At 46.6% G+C, this 18,058-nt stretch overlaps 1 protein-coding gene across 4 annotated transcripts in view; it reads left to right on the top strand.

The window, feature by feature from the left end:
- The first annotated feature begins 1,926 nt into the window (after positions 1-1,926).
- The window catches only part of ARID1A (AT-rich interaction domain 1A), a 76,154-nt gene continuing 60,022 nt past the window's right edge, over positions 1,927-18,058 (top strand). For 2 of the 4 annotated variants that reach the window (XM_036347145.1, XM_036347147.1), the window contains exon 1: positions 1,927-3,089. In XM_036347145.1, coding sequence (XP_036203038.1) covers positions 1,971-3,089 — 1,119 coding nt within the window. In that variant the 5' untranslated portion in view covers positions 1,927-1,970. The remainder of the gene's footprint in view (positions 3,090-18,058) is intronic. The other 2 variants (XM_036347143.1, XM_036347144.1) reach the window with 1 other exon arrangement.

Genomic DNA, 18,058 nt, shown 5'->3' on the forward strand with positions numbered 1-18,058 from the left:
GTGGCCTAGAAATCTCCATTTATAAAATCCGAGGGGAGAAGAGACTCTGGTGTTTAGTGACTACCAAGGCCTGGGCTTCTTTCTCCCAAGGCAGCCTTGGGCCTGGTGAGGAACTGGAAACCCCTCTGGCTTTTGTACACTGTCATGTCGGAGCATTCCAAATCCGCCGCCGGCGGAGGAAGAGGCTGCCTATAGATCTGGAGTTTTCTATGTAAGATGTTACTATTACATCTTGGGATGTAATAGTAAAACTTTGAATAATCTTTTCAATGGAGGCTAGAAAACAAATTTGGGTGGCATCATTTTCTAAGCGACCTGTTAGACTGTCCCTTTTCTCTTTTTAAGGAGAAAATGGTTTCCTTCTGGCCATCCCTCTTCTGCAGTGGTTCCTCCACCCCAGGAGCTTCTGTGGTCCGTTTATGGTCTTACAGGCACTGTCTTTGGAGACTGGGGCTATTGGTCATTCTGGGCTCAGTCCTTTTAAGCGGCAAAGATGGGGCTTGGGTTATCCTGCTAGAAGGCTATCATATGCCCCTAGAGTAGCTTCAGTGACCATTTTAAGTCAACGTTGAGATGACCAGCTTTGATCTCAAACCTATTCTGGTATATTCTGATCCCATTGTTATATGACACGACTTCTGCCCTCTAACTTTAATGGGACAGCCCCCTCTCCTCTCTTTCAATTCTGTAAAGTGGGGATAACATGATCTCATGCCCCCAAAGCCTTGTGAGGACCAGCTACTGAGGTCAGGGGAGAGGGAACTCGGGGAGTCCTAACGCTGATCTGCCATTCCATTCGGCTTGAAAAGGGGGTAAAAAGTAAGTCGCCCCTTCCCCCCTCCTCAAGCTGGGTCTTTAGAGTGAGTTTGTAAAGGCTTTGAAGGAAAAAAGTGCCGTAGAGGTGCTAAGTAGCAGCCAAGAGACCAGGCCCGCTGCCAGGGGCTCAGGCCCGGGCCGAGGCGGCCGCGGTCTCGGTCTCAGGCCAGTTCTGCAGCCGCGAGTAAGTTCCCGCTGCCCGCTCCGCTCGGCGCGGCCGGGAGGGGACCAGCCGGGATCGGAGCGCCCGAGAGAGGCGGCGTGGGCTCCGGAGAGGCGCCAGCTCCGGGCCGGGTTTTCCCCGAAGCCTTCGGCGCTGGGGCTGCCGAGCGAAAGCGGCAGAGCGCCTGCCGCCGCGGCCGGTTCCCTCCCCTCCTCCTTTGTGAGGGGAAGGGAGCGAGTCCGTTCCACGGCCTGCGCCCGCTCCGCGCTCCGTTCCGGGTTTGCCAGGCGGCCGCGACGGCGCTGGGTAAAATGGCAGTGCTGAGCCTCGTGTCGGAGTGAGGGGGACTCGGAGGAGAGTGGGGCGCTCCAGCCGCTCAGCCCGGCCGCCCGCCCGCCCGCTCGCCCGCTGCCGCGCAGCAGCCTCGGCCCGCATCGCGGCCGGGGAGGGGAGGCAGGGCGCCGGCTCGCACTCCGACTCTGCCTCCCGGCGCCCGGGCGGCCGCCGCGCGCCCTCCAGCCCGCCCGTCCCGGGTCCCCCTCCCCCCGCTCCCTCCCCGCCCCCTCCCCCTCGCTTCCCTCCTCCCTCCCTCCCTCCTCCTTTCTCCGGCAGCAGAAAGCGGAGAGTCACAGCGGGGCCAGGCCCTGGGGAGCGGAGCCTCCACCGCCCCCCTCATTCCCAGGCAAGGGCTTGGGGGGAATGAGCCGGGTGAGCCGGGTCCCGAGCCGACAGAGCCGGGAGCAGCTGAGCCGCCGGCGCCTCAGCCGCCGCCGCCTCCTCCTCCTCCGCCGCCGCCGCCAGCCCGGAGCCTGAGCCGGCGGGGCGGGGGGGAGAGGAGCGAGCGAGCGAGAGCAGCTCAGCCGCGGAGCCCCGCGAGGCCCGCCCGGCGGGTGGGGAGGGCAGCCCGGGGGACTCGGCCCCGGGGCGGGGTGGGTGGGGGGGAGACGACGAAGACAGGGCCGGTCTCTCCGCGGACGAGACAGCGGGGATCATGGCCGCGCAGGTCGCCCCCGCCGCCGCCAGCAGCCTGGGCAACCCGCCGCCGCCGCCCTCGGAGCTGAAGAAAGCGGAGCAGCAGCAGCGGGAGGAGGCGGGGGGCGAGGCGGCGGCGGCAGCGGCCGAGCGCGGGGAAATGAAGGCAGCCGCCGGCCCGGAGAGCGAAGGCCCCGCCGTGGGGCCGCCGCCGCCGCTGGGAAAGGAGCTGCAGGACGGGGCCGAGAGCAACGGGGGCAGCGGCGGAGCCGGCGGCGGAGGGCCCGGCGCGGAGCCGGACCTGAAGAACTCGAACGGGAACGCGGGCCCGAGGCCCGCCCTGAACAATAACCTCCCGGAGCCGCCCGGCGGCGGCGGCGGCGGCAGCAGCAGCGACGGGGTGGGGGCGCCTCCTCACTCAGCCGCGGCCGCCCTGCCGCCCCCCGCCTACGGCTTCGGGCAGCCCTACGGCCGGAGCCCGTCTGCCGTCGCCGCCGCGGCGGCCGCCGTCTTCCACCAACAACATGGCGGACAACAAAGCCCTGCCCTGGCAGCGCTGCAGAGCGGCGGCGGCGGGGGCCTGGAGCCCTACGCGGGGCCCCAGCAGAACTCGCACGACCACGGCTTCCCCAACCACCAGTACAACTCCTACTACCCCAACCGCAGCGCCTACCCCCCGCCCCCCCAGGCCTACGCGCTGAGCTCCCCGAGAGGTGGCACTCCGGGCTCCGGCGCGGCGGCCGCCGGCTCCAAGCCGCCTCCCTCCTCCAGCGCCTCCGCCTCCTCGTCGTCTTCGTCCTTCGCTCAGCAGCGCTTCGGGGCCATGGGGGGAGGCGGTTCCTCCGCGGCCGGCGGGGGAACCCCCCAGCCCACCGCCACCCCCACCCTCAACCAACTGCTCACGTCGCCCAGCTCGGCCCGGGGCTACCAGGGCTACCCCGGGGGCGACTACGGCGGCGGGCCCCCGGACGGCGGCGCCGGCAAGGGCCCGGCGGACATGGCCTCGCAGTGCTGGGGGGCTGCGGCGGCGGCGGCGGCGGCGGCCGCCTCGGGAGGGGCCCAACAAAGGAGCCACCACGCGCCCATGAGCCCTGGCAGCAGCGGCGGCGGGGGTCAGCCGCTCGCCCGGACCCCGCAGGTACACAGCTGAGTGGGGAGGGGGCTGGCGAGGGGGATCCGGGGGTGGGTGGGTGGGTGGCGGCTGCGGGACCAGGCCTCCGCCGTCGGCTACCCCCAGTCCGGGGCCCCCACTGCTGGGGAGCTGCCATTGTCTGGCTCTTCTCTCTTAAAATGGCTGCCTGTCTGCCTTCCTTTCCTTCCCTCCTTTAGCCTTTGTGTGGGGCTCCCCCTGAGGTGTCTGCTCCCCTTCTCCCCCTCCCCTGGTCCCTTCGAATTCCGGGGGCCTCCAGGGGGGTGCGGGGCAGAATGTGCGGGGAAGGGCCCGGTCGGGGTGAGAGGGCGCTGGGGGCTCAGGTTAGGGTGCCGGCAGTGTGAGGAGCTCGGGAGCTGAGTGAATAGCTCTTGGCTCACCTGCCGCTCCTCTCCGCCACCCCCTGCCTTCCTCCAGGCCGGCCCCCGTCTGTGCTTCCAAGGAGGGGCCCCTCGGGCCGGGGGGACCTCGAGGGAGGGCAGGGGCCTGCTTGATGGCAGCTTGAGGCCGGCGGCGACTCCCCCAGAGCAGCCCGGGCCATGTCCTGTCTGAGCCTCTGTCGGCCCAGCGGCCTGGGCTTCTCCCTGGAAGTGCTGGTAAACAGCTGAGTGATTGGAGTAGTAAGTGCAGATTGCTTTGGTTTGGGATTTGAATTATGGAGGTAAAATCCTTCTGTCAAAGCCAGGAGACAGTTGGTCTTAGGTTGACATCCTATCTGTGATCTGATTGGCTCCCCATCTCCTGCTCTTGGCCATTTATAATTGCCTCTGATGTAATGGTACAACAATCCTGATGAGCTCATAAACTTTTACACTCTGCTTTTCTGCCAGTGATAACCCAAACCATCGCTGCCACTATCTGCCTTTTATTCCACAGCTGAAATTGGCTGTGACCTTGAGGAGGGAGGTTTAAGCGGCAATACTGTATCAGCAGGAGCAGAGCCCCAGACAGGCTGCCCTTGTTACATTGTGCCCGAAACAAAAGAGGAGCCAGTGGCATTTTGCTTGTACCTTGGATTTATTTTGCTTGTTATGTTTTATGCAGCCTGAAATAGTTTCTGTGTTGTTAGAACAGTAGCTGGGTTTTTTCTCTACAATGGGTTTGCTGTTTGTTTTGGTTTTGTGACTTTCCTGATGTTGCATAAATGACTTCTTTGATAGCTCTGAAGATGCATTTGTCTTGAGTAATTTTGACCCCGTTCACTTCAGAATTGAAATTATTTTATTGGCTTTTTATTATGTGACAACTGTGGGGTCTTATGGGAGTGGGTAAGAGAAAACATTTTTTTATTTTTTGAGAACGACGCTTTCTGAGAAAGAATTTCATATTCAAATGTTTTGTTTTAAGACAGGCTGGCCTCATTCTTTGTTTACATGTTGAATTTTGTTAACATTTTTCTTTTGTTGAACTTTAGGAAAGCAGCTCAATTTAAAGGGAAGCTGACATCTTTCATCATCTTGAGAGGGACTTTTTCTAAAGGCCTAGCTTGGTGAAATTTATCATTTGTTCTTGGAATATCAAAAAAGCCAGTTTTTATTTTGTCATCAATCATCTTAGAGCTTTAAGTAGAGATTGACCAGTTTTTTTCTTTGCATTATAAGATATGTTCCACTTTTTGTCTGCCTTCCTAAGGTAATCAATGTAGCAACCTATAATGATACTTAAGATTTGCTTAGAAATGAGAACTTCTAGGTACTTTTTAAAGCATTTTATTTTGCTCTTCTCTCTTCATCATGTTCTGTTTTCAATACTTTGGTCAGAAATATTGGGTATTTTATGGAATCAAGTATCTTTTCAGAGGAATAAAAGCTCCTTCATATCTCCCCCTCTCCCAGCAGTACTCAGTTATACTTTTGTGGTATGAGATTTTGTTCACTTAAGCGACCTTATTAGCCGTATTCCCCTCCCCATTTAGAACTGCTTTTCTACTCTTCCATTGAGCTGGGAATTTTGAAAATAGTTGTGTTCCACGGCCAGTTTAGAGCTTTGACTCCCTGTCTTCCATGATGTTGTACATCTGGGCAAGAAATAGGGGAATTTTCAATTGGAATTCTAGTGTATGGAGGATAAGTTGTTTTTTGTCTTAGAAAAAAGAACATCCTGTTGTTTCTGGGTCATTCTATAGTCTACACTTCTTCCCCTCATTCCTTTCTTTCTTTTTTTTTTTTTTTTTTTGGTAGGGGGTGGTGAGAAATTTACCTTTCTTAAACTATTAGAGGAAATAATTTAGGGTAAGTCAGGGTCATTTAAAAGCAAAAATTAATTCGAATTCTCTTGGTTTGGCAAACATGTTTGTTTTTGGATAAAATCAGGTTTTGTGATTTCTGTTTTTCAGTCAAACAGATATTTGGACATTTTCTATGTACTAAATGCTATGCTCTGTGCTGGGTAAAAAGGTAGGAAAATAGATATAGTCTTTGGTTGGAAGCTTGTCTGTGCTGCCTTTACGTGAATTTTCTGATTCCCCTTTAATATCACCAGACCTGGCACTTCACACAACACAGATTCCTGTTCGATTTTAGTTCAAGTGTCTACTACCCTGAGACCTAAAGAGTGGGCTGGTGACATTCACTTTGTGGGAGATAGTGAAACTTCCAGTTTTGTGGGCTGCTTCAGTTCAGGTGTGTAGTCTAGATGAGGGCTGTAGGTGGATTTTGTTCAGAATTTCTCTTTGATGCTTAAGGATAAACCTCTTGGAGGATCACGATAGGGTCTTGCTCTCTCTTTCTTTCCCTAACTCAGTGTTGGGTTGTAAGTATTTTGCAGAGACTTGATTAATACAGCTAAGGTGGTACTGTTCTCATTTGACTCTGCCTTTTTGAAGTAAAGATTAGGTAAGTGTATGTTGTGGCTATGTCTTTTTTAAATATATTTTTATTGATTTCAGAGAAGAAGGTAGGAGAGAGAGGTAGAAACATCAATGATGAAAAACAATCATTGATTGGCTGCCTCCTGCATGCCCCCCACTGGGGATCCAGCCCACAACCCAGGCATATACCCTTGACCAGAATGGAACCCTGGACCCTTTGGTCTGCAGGCCGATGTTCTATCCACTGAGCCAAACCAGCTAGGGCTGTGGCTATGTCTTTTTCACAGGAGCTGGGGAGATCTCAGCAAACTTTTTCTTTATCCCTTTTTGTAAGTACTGTGTCTCAACCTGTTGAGATACTTTTTAGTCATCCATGTGATTGAACCTGATATAAAGCTTTTATTTTTATTCTTTATTGATTTCAGAGAGGAAAGGAGAGGGGGAGAGAGAGATAGAAACATCAAAGATGAGAGAGAATCATTGATCAGCTACCTTCTACATCAGCCATGGGCAAACTACGGCCCGCGGGCCGGATCCGGCCCGTTTGAAATGAATAAAACTAAAAAAAAAAAGACCGTACCCTTTTATGTAATGATGTTTACTTTGAATTTATATTAGTTCACACAAACACTCCGTCCATGCTTTTGTTCCGGCCCTCCGGTCCAGTTTAAGAACCCATTGTGGCCCTCGAGTCAAAAAGTTTGCCCACCCCTGATCTACATGGTCCCTATTGGGGATTGAGTCCACAACCCTGGGCATGTGCCCTGACTGGGAATGGAACCGTGACCTCCTGATTCATAGGTCGAAGCTCAACCATTGAGCCACACCAGCTGGGCTAAAGCTTTTTACTTGGGATGCTCTTAGCTGTAGTACCTTGAGAATAGTACCAGCTTATCAAACTAAAAAGGGATATAGAATATGTAGTCCAGAATCAAGCTGGACTTGATTGTAGGAGTTTGGCTGTTAGTTCCTGCTACAGAAATACCAAATGATATTTCCGACTACTAGGAAACAAATACAGGAATTCTGGGCATACTATGGGAATGCCTACTGGCAGAAACTCTGGCTGGCTGAAATACAGGACTCTTGGCCTCTCTCAAGTAGGAGGGACCAGGATAACCACACTGAGATGGCGCTTAGTTATGGAGGCTTCATGTTTCTGTACTGTCCACGAGAGAACTGGGGGTGGTGGAGGTTGGAATGGTGGTGAGAGAAAAGAGAAAGCAGCTAGGACCAAGGTTGGTGGCTTTGTATTGGGTCCTGCAAGGACTTTTCTTAGGTTCCTTCATGTATGACACAGAGTAACCATAATAAGTGACACCTACTGTAACAAGATGTCTTGGATTGCATTAAATATTCATATGTTGGATTGACTCCTGTAAGGTGTGATGCCTACAGTAGGGCTTTAGCAAAGAGGTTAATGAAATTTTTTTAAAATATGAAAATAGGAACAATGTTCAGGGCCCCTTCTCATTCCCACCTCCCAAAAGGTTATATTGGTTGGCTTCACATCCCCAATTCTAGAAGCAACTGAAACATGCAGATATGGTTAAAATATGGTATTCAAAATAAATTGGCAGCAAATACTTTTTTCCTGCCAGTGAGCTGAGATACCTTAGTCTTTGATATGGAATCCTGATTTCCATGGCTTTATCTCTGGGTTTTACCTTGTTTAGATTGGTTATTATCATTGCTGATACACATTGAGTTGTGTGGCACAGCAGTGAGGGATAAAGAGCACAGGACTCAGGAGGGAGAGGAGGCTTTGGTTCCACATACAGTTCTGGCTTAAGCTGTGTGACTTTGGGCAAGTCATTTGCCTTTTCTGTTTCATTTTTTCTTTATCAGTAAGGTGAAGTTGGAGAACTGCATGACCTTCTCTCTATACATCTGTCTGTGCCTCTGTATTTGACTCGTTATAAGGTTGTGGCATCTTCCTGTACATTTAGAAGTAGGGCGTCTTGAGACCATCTTTTTTACTCTGGGCTTAAGGAACTCATGGCTGTTTTCTCCTGGGAATTTATAGAAACAAGCTCTGAACAGCTAGCTTGGTGCAATCAATGGTGGTCTGGGGTCCTTTATAGAAAAAACCCTACCAGACTGCCTTGACACTTAACCTAATTGTCATTAGTACCTGACTGTTGGTTTTTAAATAGTAATTGAAAAATTAGGCAGACTTCATTAAAGGAAGACTTGAAAAATAGTTGCTTCAAAATCTCCCAAGAGGGGATTTTGGGGGTATGTTAGGGGTGGGGAATGGATATTCATAAATTCAACATTAACACTGCTTACTTTAGGGGGATAGGAAGGTGGGGATAGGTGGTAATTAAGCTCCAGACTTTCAGGTGTTTGGGCAGGTCTAGGTCTGGTTTGGGCAGTTGGTTGTAATCTGAGTGCCTGAACTTGCCCTGTAAATTTTGCTGAGAGAGGAGCAAAAGTTCCTTAGATTGGAACAGGAAAAGCTAAGAGTCTCAGGGTCAATTTCATAGGTGTATTTCCTTTTTTCATGCCCCTGGTTTTTGAAATTATGTTGATAATGTTTGCAAGTGGTCCTGGAAATGCTGTTATTTCTCTTATTTAGCACATCTGAATTTCCTTTTTTTTTTTTTATCCTCCTCCTGGCTTAGAAGTTTTGAAGTGTAATTTAGGCATATTAGAAGTGTGCTAGAAGGAAGTTTCCCTTTATAAAAGAGGGGAAAAGGTAGCAGGAAAGGTGTTTGATAATTCTCTGCTTGATGCAGCAGCTTCTTCCCCTCTGGAGGAGCCAAATGTTTCAGAGCTTTGTGTAAATACTTGCTGAGCTGTCAATATGTACCCAGGAGGTTTCTATAGTTAGGTGTAAACGACTCTATAGAATGTTTGACAGGCAAATTAATAAACAGTTTTCAAGCAAAGATAATGCTAGTCTCTTCTCATGTGGTGGAATAAAATAACATTGGAGAGAAAGACGAGAATAGGAAAGAGGGTAGGTGGTGCTGGGGGTTGAGGAGAGCATGGAGATGAGAAGAGATGATCTAAAAGAGATCTGAAATTAAGCCTAGCTGGCATGGCTCAATGGTTGAGTGTTGACTTAAGAACCAGGAGGTCACCCAGGAGGTCACCGTTCAATTCCCGGTCAGGATCAGGGTACACACCCGGGTTGCTGGTTTGATCCCCTCAGCATGCAGGTTGCAGCTGATCAATGACTCTCTTGTCATTGATGTTTCTATCCACCTTTCCATTCCTCTCTGAAGTCAATTAAAAATCTATTTTAAAAAATAAAAGAGATTTGAAATGAAAAGATGCAGCCCTGGAAGAGAAGTTCCATAACCCTGGCTCCATGCCCAGTTTCATGGCATGTGGAGCTCTGCTCAAAAACAATTGCAATTTCAGAGTGAAAACAAATAGAGTTTGGAAGGAAGGTCCTAAGTTTCAATAGTGAAGTAAGTGTGTTCCAAAACCTTGGTTTATGAGACTTTGAGTTTTAAAGTCTTGTTCTTTCAGAAAGGTTTTGTAGTTTGGTGAGATGTTTTTAGGGTTGGGTTTGCATTTTTGAAATACCAGAAAATAGAAAAAAGATATTGTAATTTCAGCGTTATCTTCAGCCTCTGTTCTGCTGTGGCTGTCAGGATTATAAGCCCATTCCAAGGGCTGGGTTTATTTATATAGTTTTTACTGGACTCCTGTGTATCACTTATATGTATATTAAAATTAATGCCCCTGGGTTTCTGGGTCAGTGCAAAGTCCAAATGTTTGAGGACTAAGTCCTTCCAGAAGGGTTATGTGGGTAGATTGAATCTGTTTTTTTTGTTTTTGTTTTCAAATTGCCATTTCAGGATTAAAAACATTTCTGGGCCCTAGCCTGTTTGGCTCGCTGGATGGAGCATCAACCTGCGGACTAAAGGGTCCCAGGTTCGATTCTGGTCAAGGGCAGGTTGTGGGCTCGATCCCCATTGGGGAGAGTGCAGGAGGCAGCCGATCAATGACTCTCTCATCATTGAGGTTTCTATCTCTCTCCCCCTCTTCCTTCCTCTCTGAAATTAATAAAATATATTTTTTAAAAAATTTCTGGGTTCCTTCAGTCAAACACTTTTTATGGAGGTATTTTAAAAGTATAGTATCTAAGTTGCCTGCCTGTGGTATACTCAGCTTTGGTAGTCTTTTTTTTTTTTTTAATATATTTTTATCGAGAAGGAGAGAAAGATAGAAACATCAGTGATGAGAGAGAATCATTGATTGGCTGCCTCCTGCACACCCCCTATTGAGCCTACAACCAGGGCATGTGCCCTTCCTTGATCAGAATCGAACTCAGCACCCTTCAGTCCGCAGTCTGACGCTCTATCCACTGAACCAAAGTGGCTAGGGCTGGTAGTGTTTTTTAAATATATTTTTATTGATTTCAAGAGAGGAAAGGAGAGGGAGAGAGAGATGAAAACATTGATGATGAGAGAGAATCATTGATTGGCTGCCTCCTGCATGCCCCCTACTGGGGATCAAGCCTGCAACCCCGGCATGTGCCCTGACCTGAAATGGGAAATCAAACCATGACCTCCTGATTCATAGGTCTACGCTCAACCACTGAGCCATGCCAGCCAGACAGCTTTGGTAGTCTTGTGAGATGACCAGATATACCTCTCAAAGTTTCTTTTTAAACTAATCCCCTGACTCTTGACACCAGTTTTCTTCATATGAAGTGTTTTCTAACCACGGTCCTGGAAGTACCTTTTTTACCTACTGTAGTAGTAGGGAATACTAGTATGAACACAATTATGGCCCTGATAATAATTTTTAGGTTCAGCTAATTTACTAAAAGCTATCAGCTTGTTTAAAACAGCGGTTCTCAACCTGCGGGTCGTGACCCCTTTGGGGGTCGAACGACCCTTTCACAGGGGTCACCTAAGACCATCAGAAAACACATATATAATTACATATTGTTTTTGTGATTAATCACTGTGCTTTAATTATGTTCAATTTGTAGCAATGAAATTGGGGGTCACCACAACATGAGGAACTGTATTAAAGGGTCGTGGCATTAGGAAGGTTGAGAACCACTGTTTAAAAACAAAATGCAAAAACTTGGGTTGAGACTGACATTCGTGACCCAGGCCTTTCCCAGTGTGTTGGTGGTGAGGATATTAGAATGTCAGACTTATTGTTAAGAGCGTGATTTCTAACTCAGGGAGATAAGGAGATTTAAATGGGAAATTGCTCTATGAGAACAATCCAATTAGATACTAAGGAAGAACTTAAAAGATAGAAGCAATCTCTGCTTTGGAGGAGTTTAGTTTTCTTGGGGAAGCTTGCTTATGTGCACACACCTGGAAAACTTGCAAAGTAAGGCTTTATAAATGGATATACCTGGTAGAACAAACTAAGTCTGTTGGCTGAAGGAATCCAAAAATAAGGAGCAATCAGAGTTAGACATATTACCTTAGGACAGTTTTTCAGAGACAATGATTTGCGAAGCTAAATGTTTAAGATGGGGGGAGTTACATTAATTTGCTTTTTCATAACACTACTCTGAGTTCCAAGGGCTCTATAAAATCCAAATTTCACATCCACCCACAGATGGTAGTTGTCTTATTCCAGTGACTTTGAGAATTTGGACTCTATAAAATTCCATGAAAGAGAGTGGTTCCAGGGTCTTAGTGGTTCCTGTGGTTATGTGCAGCCTTTAGTACAAACTGCCAAGTTCTTGGCCAGTTCAGTAATTTGGCCAGTTCAGTTGTAGTAATTTTGGCTTTGGAAGGTCATGTCACCTTCAGAGTTGTGTGCCCTGGACAAGTCTGCATTGACTAGTTCAATTTTTGTTGGAGAGCCAGGGTTTTTTATTTTTTTGGCAGAGTTAATTGACCTTTCTTAAAATGAGCCTTGAAGTACCTGTTCAGACTGCTACTAATTTTGGAGGGCTGGGAGCTGAGCTTGAACTGAGTTGCTTAGGTTAAGCCTTACATTGAGAGTTGATGGGTAGGTAAGCCTGCACAAATGCAGTTTGCCCATCTGTTCACAGAAGTGGCCTTTTAAATGTTTTTTTTATTAGGTTGGCTATGGCCAAGAAGCTCATAAATGCTGCAAATACATGCTTATTCCTTATAGGAGCCTCTGAAATGTAGTGGTTTTGGTTTCTCCTTACTTGCTAATCCATGTATGATTGGACCATACATGGCTTCTGGCACTTTTCAAGGGTTGTAAGTGGATGCTTAACAGCTGAGGATGAATGGAGTGTCCCGTGCCAGCTACAGTGCTTCCACCTGGATGAGAAGGATGAGTTACTCTGTTCCAGAAAAGAAATAGGAGGTCGTGAATACAGATTTTAGTTTAGAAATATTTCTTCTAACTTCTGCCTTATCATTCAGGCATTTTGCAGAAACGAGTTTCCAGTAACTCAGAATTGGGCACCATGATTCATCTGCCATAGACAGGGTGTGTAGGGGCTTGAGATAAATTTTTTTTTTTAATGTATCTTTATTGATTTCAGAGAGGAAGGGAGAGGGAAAGAGAGATGGAAACATCAATGAGAGAGAATCACCGATGGCTGCCTCCTGCATGTCCCCTAATGGGGAACAAGCCCGCAACCTAGGCATGTGCCCTTGACCGGAATCGAACCTTCAGTCCGCAGGCTGACGCTCTATCCAGCCAGGGCGAGATAAACTTCTTCGTCAATCCCAGGTTTTAGAGGAATCCAGGTTAGAGTGAATGTTGACTTAGTGGCCTTGACTATTCTCTGCAGTTGTTCCCCAACCCCCCATTTAAATGGATAGAATTAGTTTTTATTTAATGTGAAGGGACATCTGAGTGAACTTTTATTTGTTTTTGTTAGTCGTTTGTGCATACTGGAAGATGGTCTTGGGACAGATTGAGTCTTTATTTCCCAGTGGCTTCTGCCTTTTCTAAGGGTGTACTGCACTGGGAAGAAGTCTGATGCCAAGAATTCATTCCAACATGCTGCAGAGTAGGAAATTTGATCCCTAAAATGTTGACTTAGTGTTGGTTATGGTACATATTAGAAATCACTCAGTAATCCAGGACAGATTTTTGTCGCCCTCCAGGAAGTTAATGTTGATATGAAATATTAAAGGGCTTTGGGCACTGGGGCTATGTGCTCTGCAGGCCAAGAGTGCTGCTTGAATTGCCACCCATATGAAGAGGAAATGTGCCATGTGCTTTTTTCCCCTCTTGCATTTGGGCTTCCTTATAGCTTCATTCCTTCTGGGTCCCCGAGGCTTCAGTGTTAGATACTAGACTTCCTCCTCCCTTGGCACTGGTACATTCATGATTTTCTGTGGCTCATCACCAGCAGCCAAAATTTTTGTATGCTTTTCCCTCTTAAACTTGTTAGCTTTCAGCTTGCTTATTTATAGACAGCTCTGTTAGAAGGAACTCCCCCCTCAAGATCTGGCCACCAGCATAATGGTGGCAGCAGAGTTTAGGGATTGATGTGATACCTGTTATTTAAAAACCCATTTACTCTGTGCTTGGTGTTTTTTATTTTGCCTCTTGTTTTCCTTGAGGTCTTAACTTGCTTGCCAGGCCTGAGTGCATCTGGGTCCAGCTGTTTACTCTGAACTGACTTGTGCCTGGTGTACTTTGACTTTTAAGAAAAGTGAATTCAGGTGGAGAATTAAAGGCTATGTCATGCTGGGTGTTTCCTTTTAGAGGAAGCAGATATGTCTTTGCGCTCTTCTTGCCCAGTGATTTCCCCTCTCGGGTAGACCTTAGTATGGCTTGCTGTTGTCCACAGAGGGCAAGTCATTTGAGCAGAAATACTGGGATTGTTACTGTTTGTCTTCTCTGGCAAATACGGTAGATGGCTTTCTCTCTTCTCTTTGGACAATACCTGTTCTGCTCCTAAGGTGGTAGAGTTCATGAGTTGGTCCAATATTAGCTTAGGAGTGTGAATCTCTCTCTCTCTCTTTTAAACACACACACACACACACACACACACACACACACACTATCTATCTATCTATCTATCTATCTATATTATTATTTATTTCAGAGAAGAAGGGAGAAGGAGGGATAGAAACATCAGTGATGAGAGAGAATCATTGATTGGCTGCCTCCTGCAGGCAGGCCCCATTCTGGAGTTCTGGCCTGTAACCTGGGCACTCTGACTGGGAAATGAATTGTGAACTCCTGGTTCATAGGTCGATGTTCAACCATTGAGCCACACAGCCGGACACTCTATCTTTTTTAAAGTATTTTTTTTAAAAATTGATTTTGATGCCCTAGCCGGCTTGGCTCAGTGGATCAAAGCATCAGCCTGCGGACGGAAGGGTCCTGGGTTCGATTCCGGCCAGGGGCACATGTCCGGGTTTCGGGCTCAATCCCCAGTGGGAGGCAAGCAGGAGGCAGCCGATCAATGATTCTCTCTCATCATTGATGTTTCTATCTCTCTCTCTTTCTCCCTTTCTCTCTGAAATCAATAAAGAAATATATTTTTAAAAAAATTGATTTTGAGAGAGAGGGAGAGTAACATCGATGTGAGAGTGAAATATCAGTCTTCTGCCCCCTGCATGTCCCCTACTGGGGATTGAGCCCACAACCCAGGCATGTGCCCTGACCAGGAGTCAAACCAGCAACCTTTCAGTGCACAGGATGACACTCAAACAACTGAACCACTCGGCCAGGGCAGGAGTGTGAAACCCTTGATAATTCAGATTTGGATAACCCGTCTTTCACTTTCAGACTTGTAACTTTTTACCTTTTAGGAGTCTGGGCTGCCAAAGATAACTATACTGTAAAGGACTTTGTGAACAATTCTTACTGTAGTTCATCCACGACTTTGTCCTAGGTCAGGGATAGATCAAGAAATTTGCCCTGGGGCAAGTAGCTAGCTAGTAAAAGGTAGAGTTTGGATTCGAATCAGGTTGGTCTGATTTTTTTCAGAACTGTACACTATAGATTACTAAAATTGTTTCTCCAAAATGAAATATTTGAGCACTAAGGCTTATTGGCACATTAGTTTTGCAATACCCTGGAATTCTTAAATGTGGTGAAAGACTGAAAAGCCCTTAGTTTTACAACTTGACATTAAGCCTAGATTTCTGTCCTGCATGCCCCTTTCATTTAGGATTTTATTTAGGTTTCTGATGAATGGCCATGTGATTCCAATGGTGAGAATTGGGAGGGATGTTGGAGAGTGTGGTTGGGGATGAGATTCAGGTTCAAAATAGAGTCCTTCACTTTGCTCTAAGTGAGAGTAACTTGCATTATGAAAACATTTGCAGGGTGATTTTACTTTCTGTAACTTGGAGCGCTCACTGGGGAGGCAGAGATTATTGTCTCAATTTTTCACTTGGGGAAAGTGAATACATAAAGGTTAAGTGCCTGTACATACAAAGTTTCATAGCACAGTCAGCTCTAAAACCAAGGTTTAAAGTTCCCTTAGGTTGTGTGACTTTAGGCAAGTCACTTTTCTGAATCTGTATCCTCAGTTAAATAGTGAGAAACAATTATCTACCTTGTAGGCTGTAGTAAATATCAAACGAGATATGTGAAAATACTATTATCAGATAAAATTAAAACGGCCCAGCTGGTATGGCTTAATCATTGAGCATCAATCTGTGAACCAGGAGGTCACAGTTTGGTTCCGGGTTGCGGGCTCAATCCACAATAGGGAGCATGCAGGAGGCAGTGGATCAATGATTCTCTCTAATCATTGATGTTTCTATTTCTCTCTCCCTCTTCCCTTCCTCTCTGACATCAATAAAAAAATATATTTTCAAATATAGTGTAAAAACAAATAACTTTCTAAAAAAAAAAATAAATCAAACATGACTCATGTTTGGTAGAGGCTCCTGCTTGAGAGTGGGATAGAATTGAGCAGTTAAAGACATTGTTGGTCTTCACTAAATTAAAAGCTCTCCTATAGTTCATTATATTAATGCTTTAAAAAAAACTTTTATTAAGCACCTGTTATAGTTTGAGAGCTAGCGTAGTATAGGGGTTCTCAGTGTAGTCCCTAATCATCAGCATCACCTGGGCCCTGCTTAGAACTGCAAATACTCAGACTTACCAAATCCAGAACTGTTGAAAACTCTGGCCAGTGTTTTATCTATCTATCTAAAGGAACATTTATTTTTATTTTTTAAAACCTCATCCAAGGACATGCTTAGAGAGAGTAAGGGGGAGAGAGAAACATCCACTGGTCAGGCAATGTGTATCCTAACCGGGGACTGAATGGGCAACCTTTCAGTGCACAGGATAACACTCAAACAACTGAGCCACTCTGGCTGGGCACTAGTGTGTTTTAACAAGCCACCTAAACAGTTGTGATGCATGCTCAAGTTTGTGACTGCAGGTTTATACATTTGTGTTAATAACTAGGCTACACAGAGTATATCCACATTACCTCAGGGGCTTCTTTGAAATTATATCATAGGCTAATGTTTCATATGTACCTTCCCCTTCCATGATGTCAAAGTATTATTGAATGGAGGAAAAGTTAAAAGTGCTTGAAGTTGGAAGAGAAAGAAAATATTTTTTTTTTAAAGTGTATTTTTATTGATTTCAGAGAGGAAGGGAGAGGAAGAGAGAGAGAGAGAGAGAGAGAGAGAGAGAGAGAGAGAGAGAGAGAGAGAGAGAGAAACATCAATGATGAGAGAGAATCATTGATCAGCTGCCTCATGCATGCTCCACACTGGGAATCGAGCCTGTAACCTGGGCATGTGCCCTTGACTGGAATTGAGCCCGGGACCCTTCAGTCCGTAGGCTGACATTCTATCCACTGAGCCAAACCAGTTAGGGCAAGAAAATACTTTTGAGATGGATCTTCTACTATGCAATAATGACCAACTAATGACAAAACGTGTCTGTTTATTTATTGGACTTGGGGACTCCCTGCCTTCCATTTTATCTTTTTCTCTTAGCTCTTTGGTGATAGCATGAAGATAATCTGGATCTGTGTTCCTGGTTGTTTGATGAAGATGGAGATCATTTTAGGGTGATTACTTAGGGTATTCTCCATGTATGATCAGTTGCCAAAGAAAGTGATTCTTGAAAAATGCTATTCAAAGGCCAGTATTGTAGCATTAGTTAGATGCTACAATAACCCTTCTGCTTGTGATAATGGCTAACTGATCTGAGAACAGGGCCTTTGGGGATTTGGGAATCTATCAGTAGGCCTCTCTCACCCCTCAATCTCTAGTGGTCACCCTGAGTTTTGCTGTGATTCCTCTCTTTGAGTCCATTGTGAAAGCCTAGCAAATAAATCCTCTAAGTCAGCGGATCTCAACCTGTGGGTTGTGACCCCTTTGGCGGTTGACGACCCTTTCACAGGGGTCGCCTAAGACCATCCTGCATATCAGATATTTACATTACGATTCATAACAGTAGCAACATTACAGTTATGAAGTAGCAATGAATATAATTTTATGGTTGGGTCACAACATGAGGAACTGTATTTAAAGGGCCAGAAGGTTGAGAACCACTGCTCTAAGTAGATTCCTGATAAGTCATCCCATCTCTGAAGTGGATGAGGTGTCTCTGAGGAGTGAACATTTGAGCCATGACCTGTCTCCAGTTTGTGACTTAAATAAGGATTGTGCTTGGCACAGAAATGGAAGTTACAGAAATGGTGAGACAATAAGCATTAACAATACAAAGATCAAGAGGAGAACCAGTATTCCAGTTCACCTGAGTTTTCTGAAAACCCGATGTGGTTTCTGTATCCTTCCCATTAAAAACATATTTCCTTGTACCAGACCTCTTTTCCCTCCTGCCTGAGAAGTGAAGCTGTGATCACTCTGTCCTAGCTATGAGGAAGATAGAGGCTTCTAGGAGACAGTATGCTGACAGTTTGATTGTGATTTGGTACTTGTATGTACAGGCAATTTATACCACTATAGATCAACATCATTCAGTGAAGATTCCTGGTTCTGCTGACCTCTGTTGGACTGGCCTGGCTAACCAGAGGCAGAAAGAAGTGCCTTTGTCTAATTCAGTATTAAACAGAAGTTTCCTAATGATCTCTACTTTTCTCTTTTCCTACTTTATTGTCTTTGATCTGAAGACCGTTTCTTAGTCCCCCCCTTAATTTGTTTTGAGGGTTCTGTTGGCTCAGGACAGATTTGTAACATTCTTGTTTTTCTAATCTGTGATTTGAATCCTTTGCTTTCCTAGTGTAGCTTTGAATTGGCATCTTTAAAACCCCTACATAAAACTTCAA

Source organism: Myotis myotis, unplaced genomic scaffold (genome assembly GCF_014108235.1).
Source record: "Myotis myotis isolate mMyoMyo1 unplaced genomic scaffold, mMyoMyo1.p scaffold_m19_p_2, whole genome shotgun sequence".
Taxonomy (NCBI): domain Eukaryota; kingdom Metazoa; phylum Chordata; class Mammalia; order Chiroptera; family Vespertilionidae; genus Myotis; species Myotis myotis.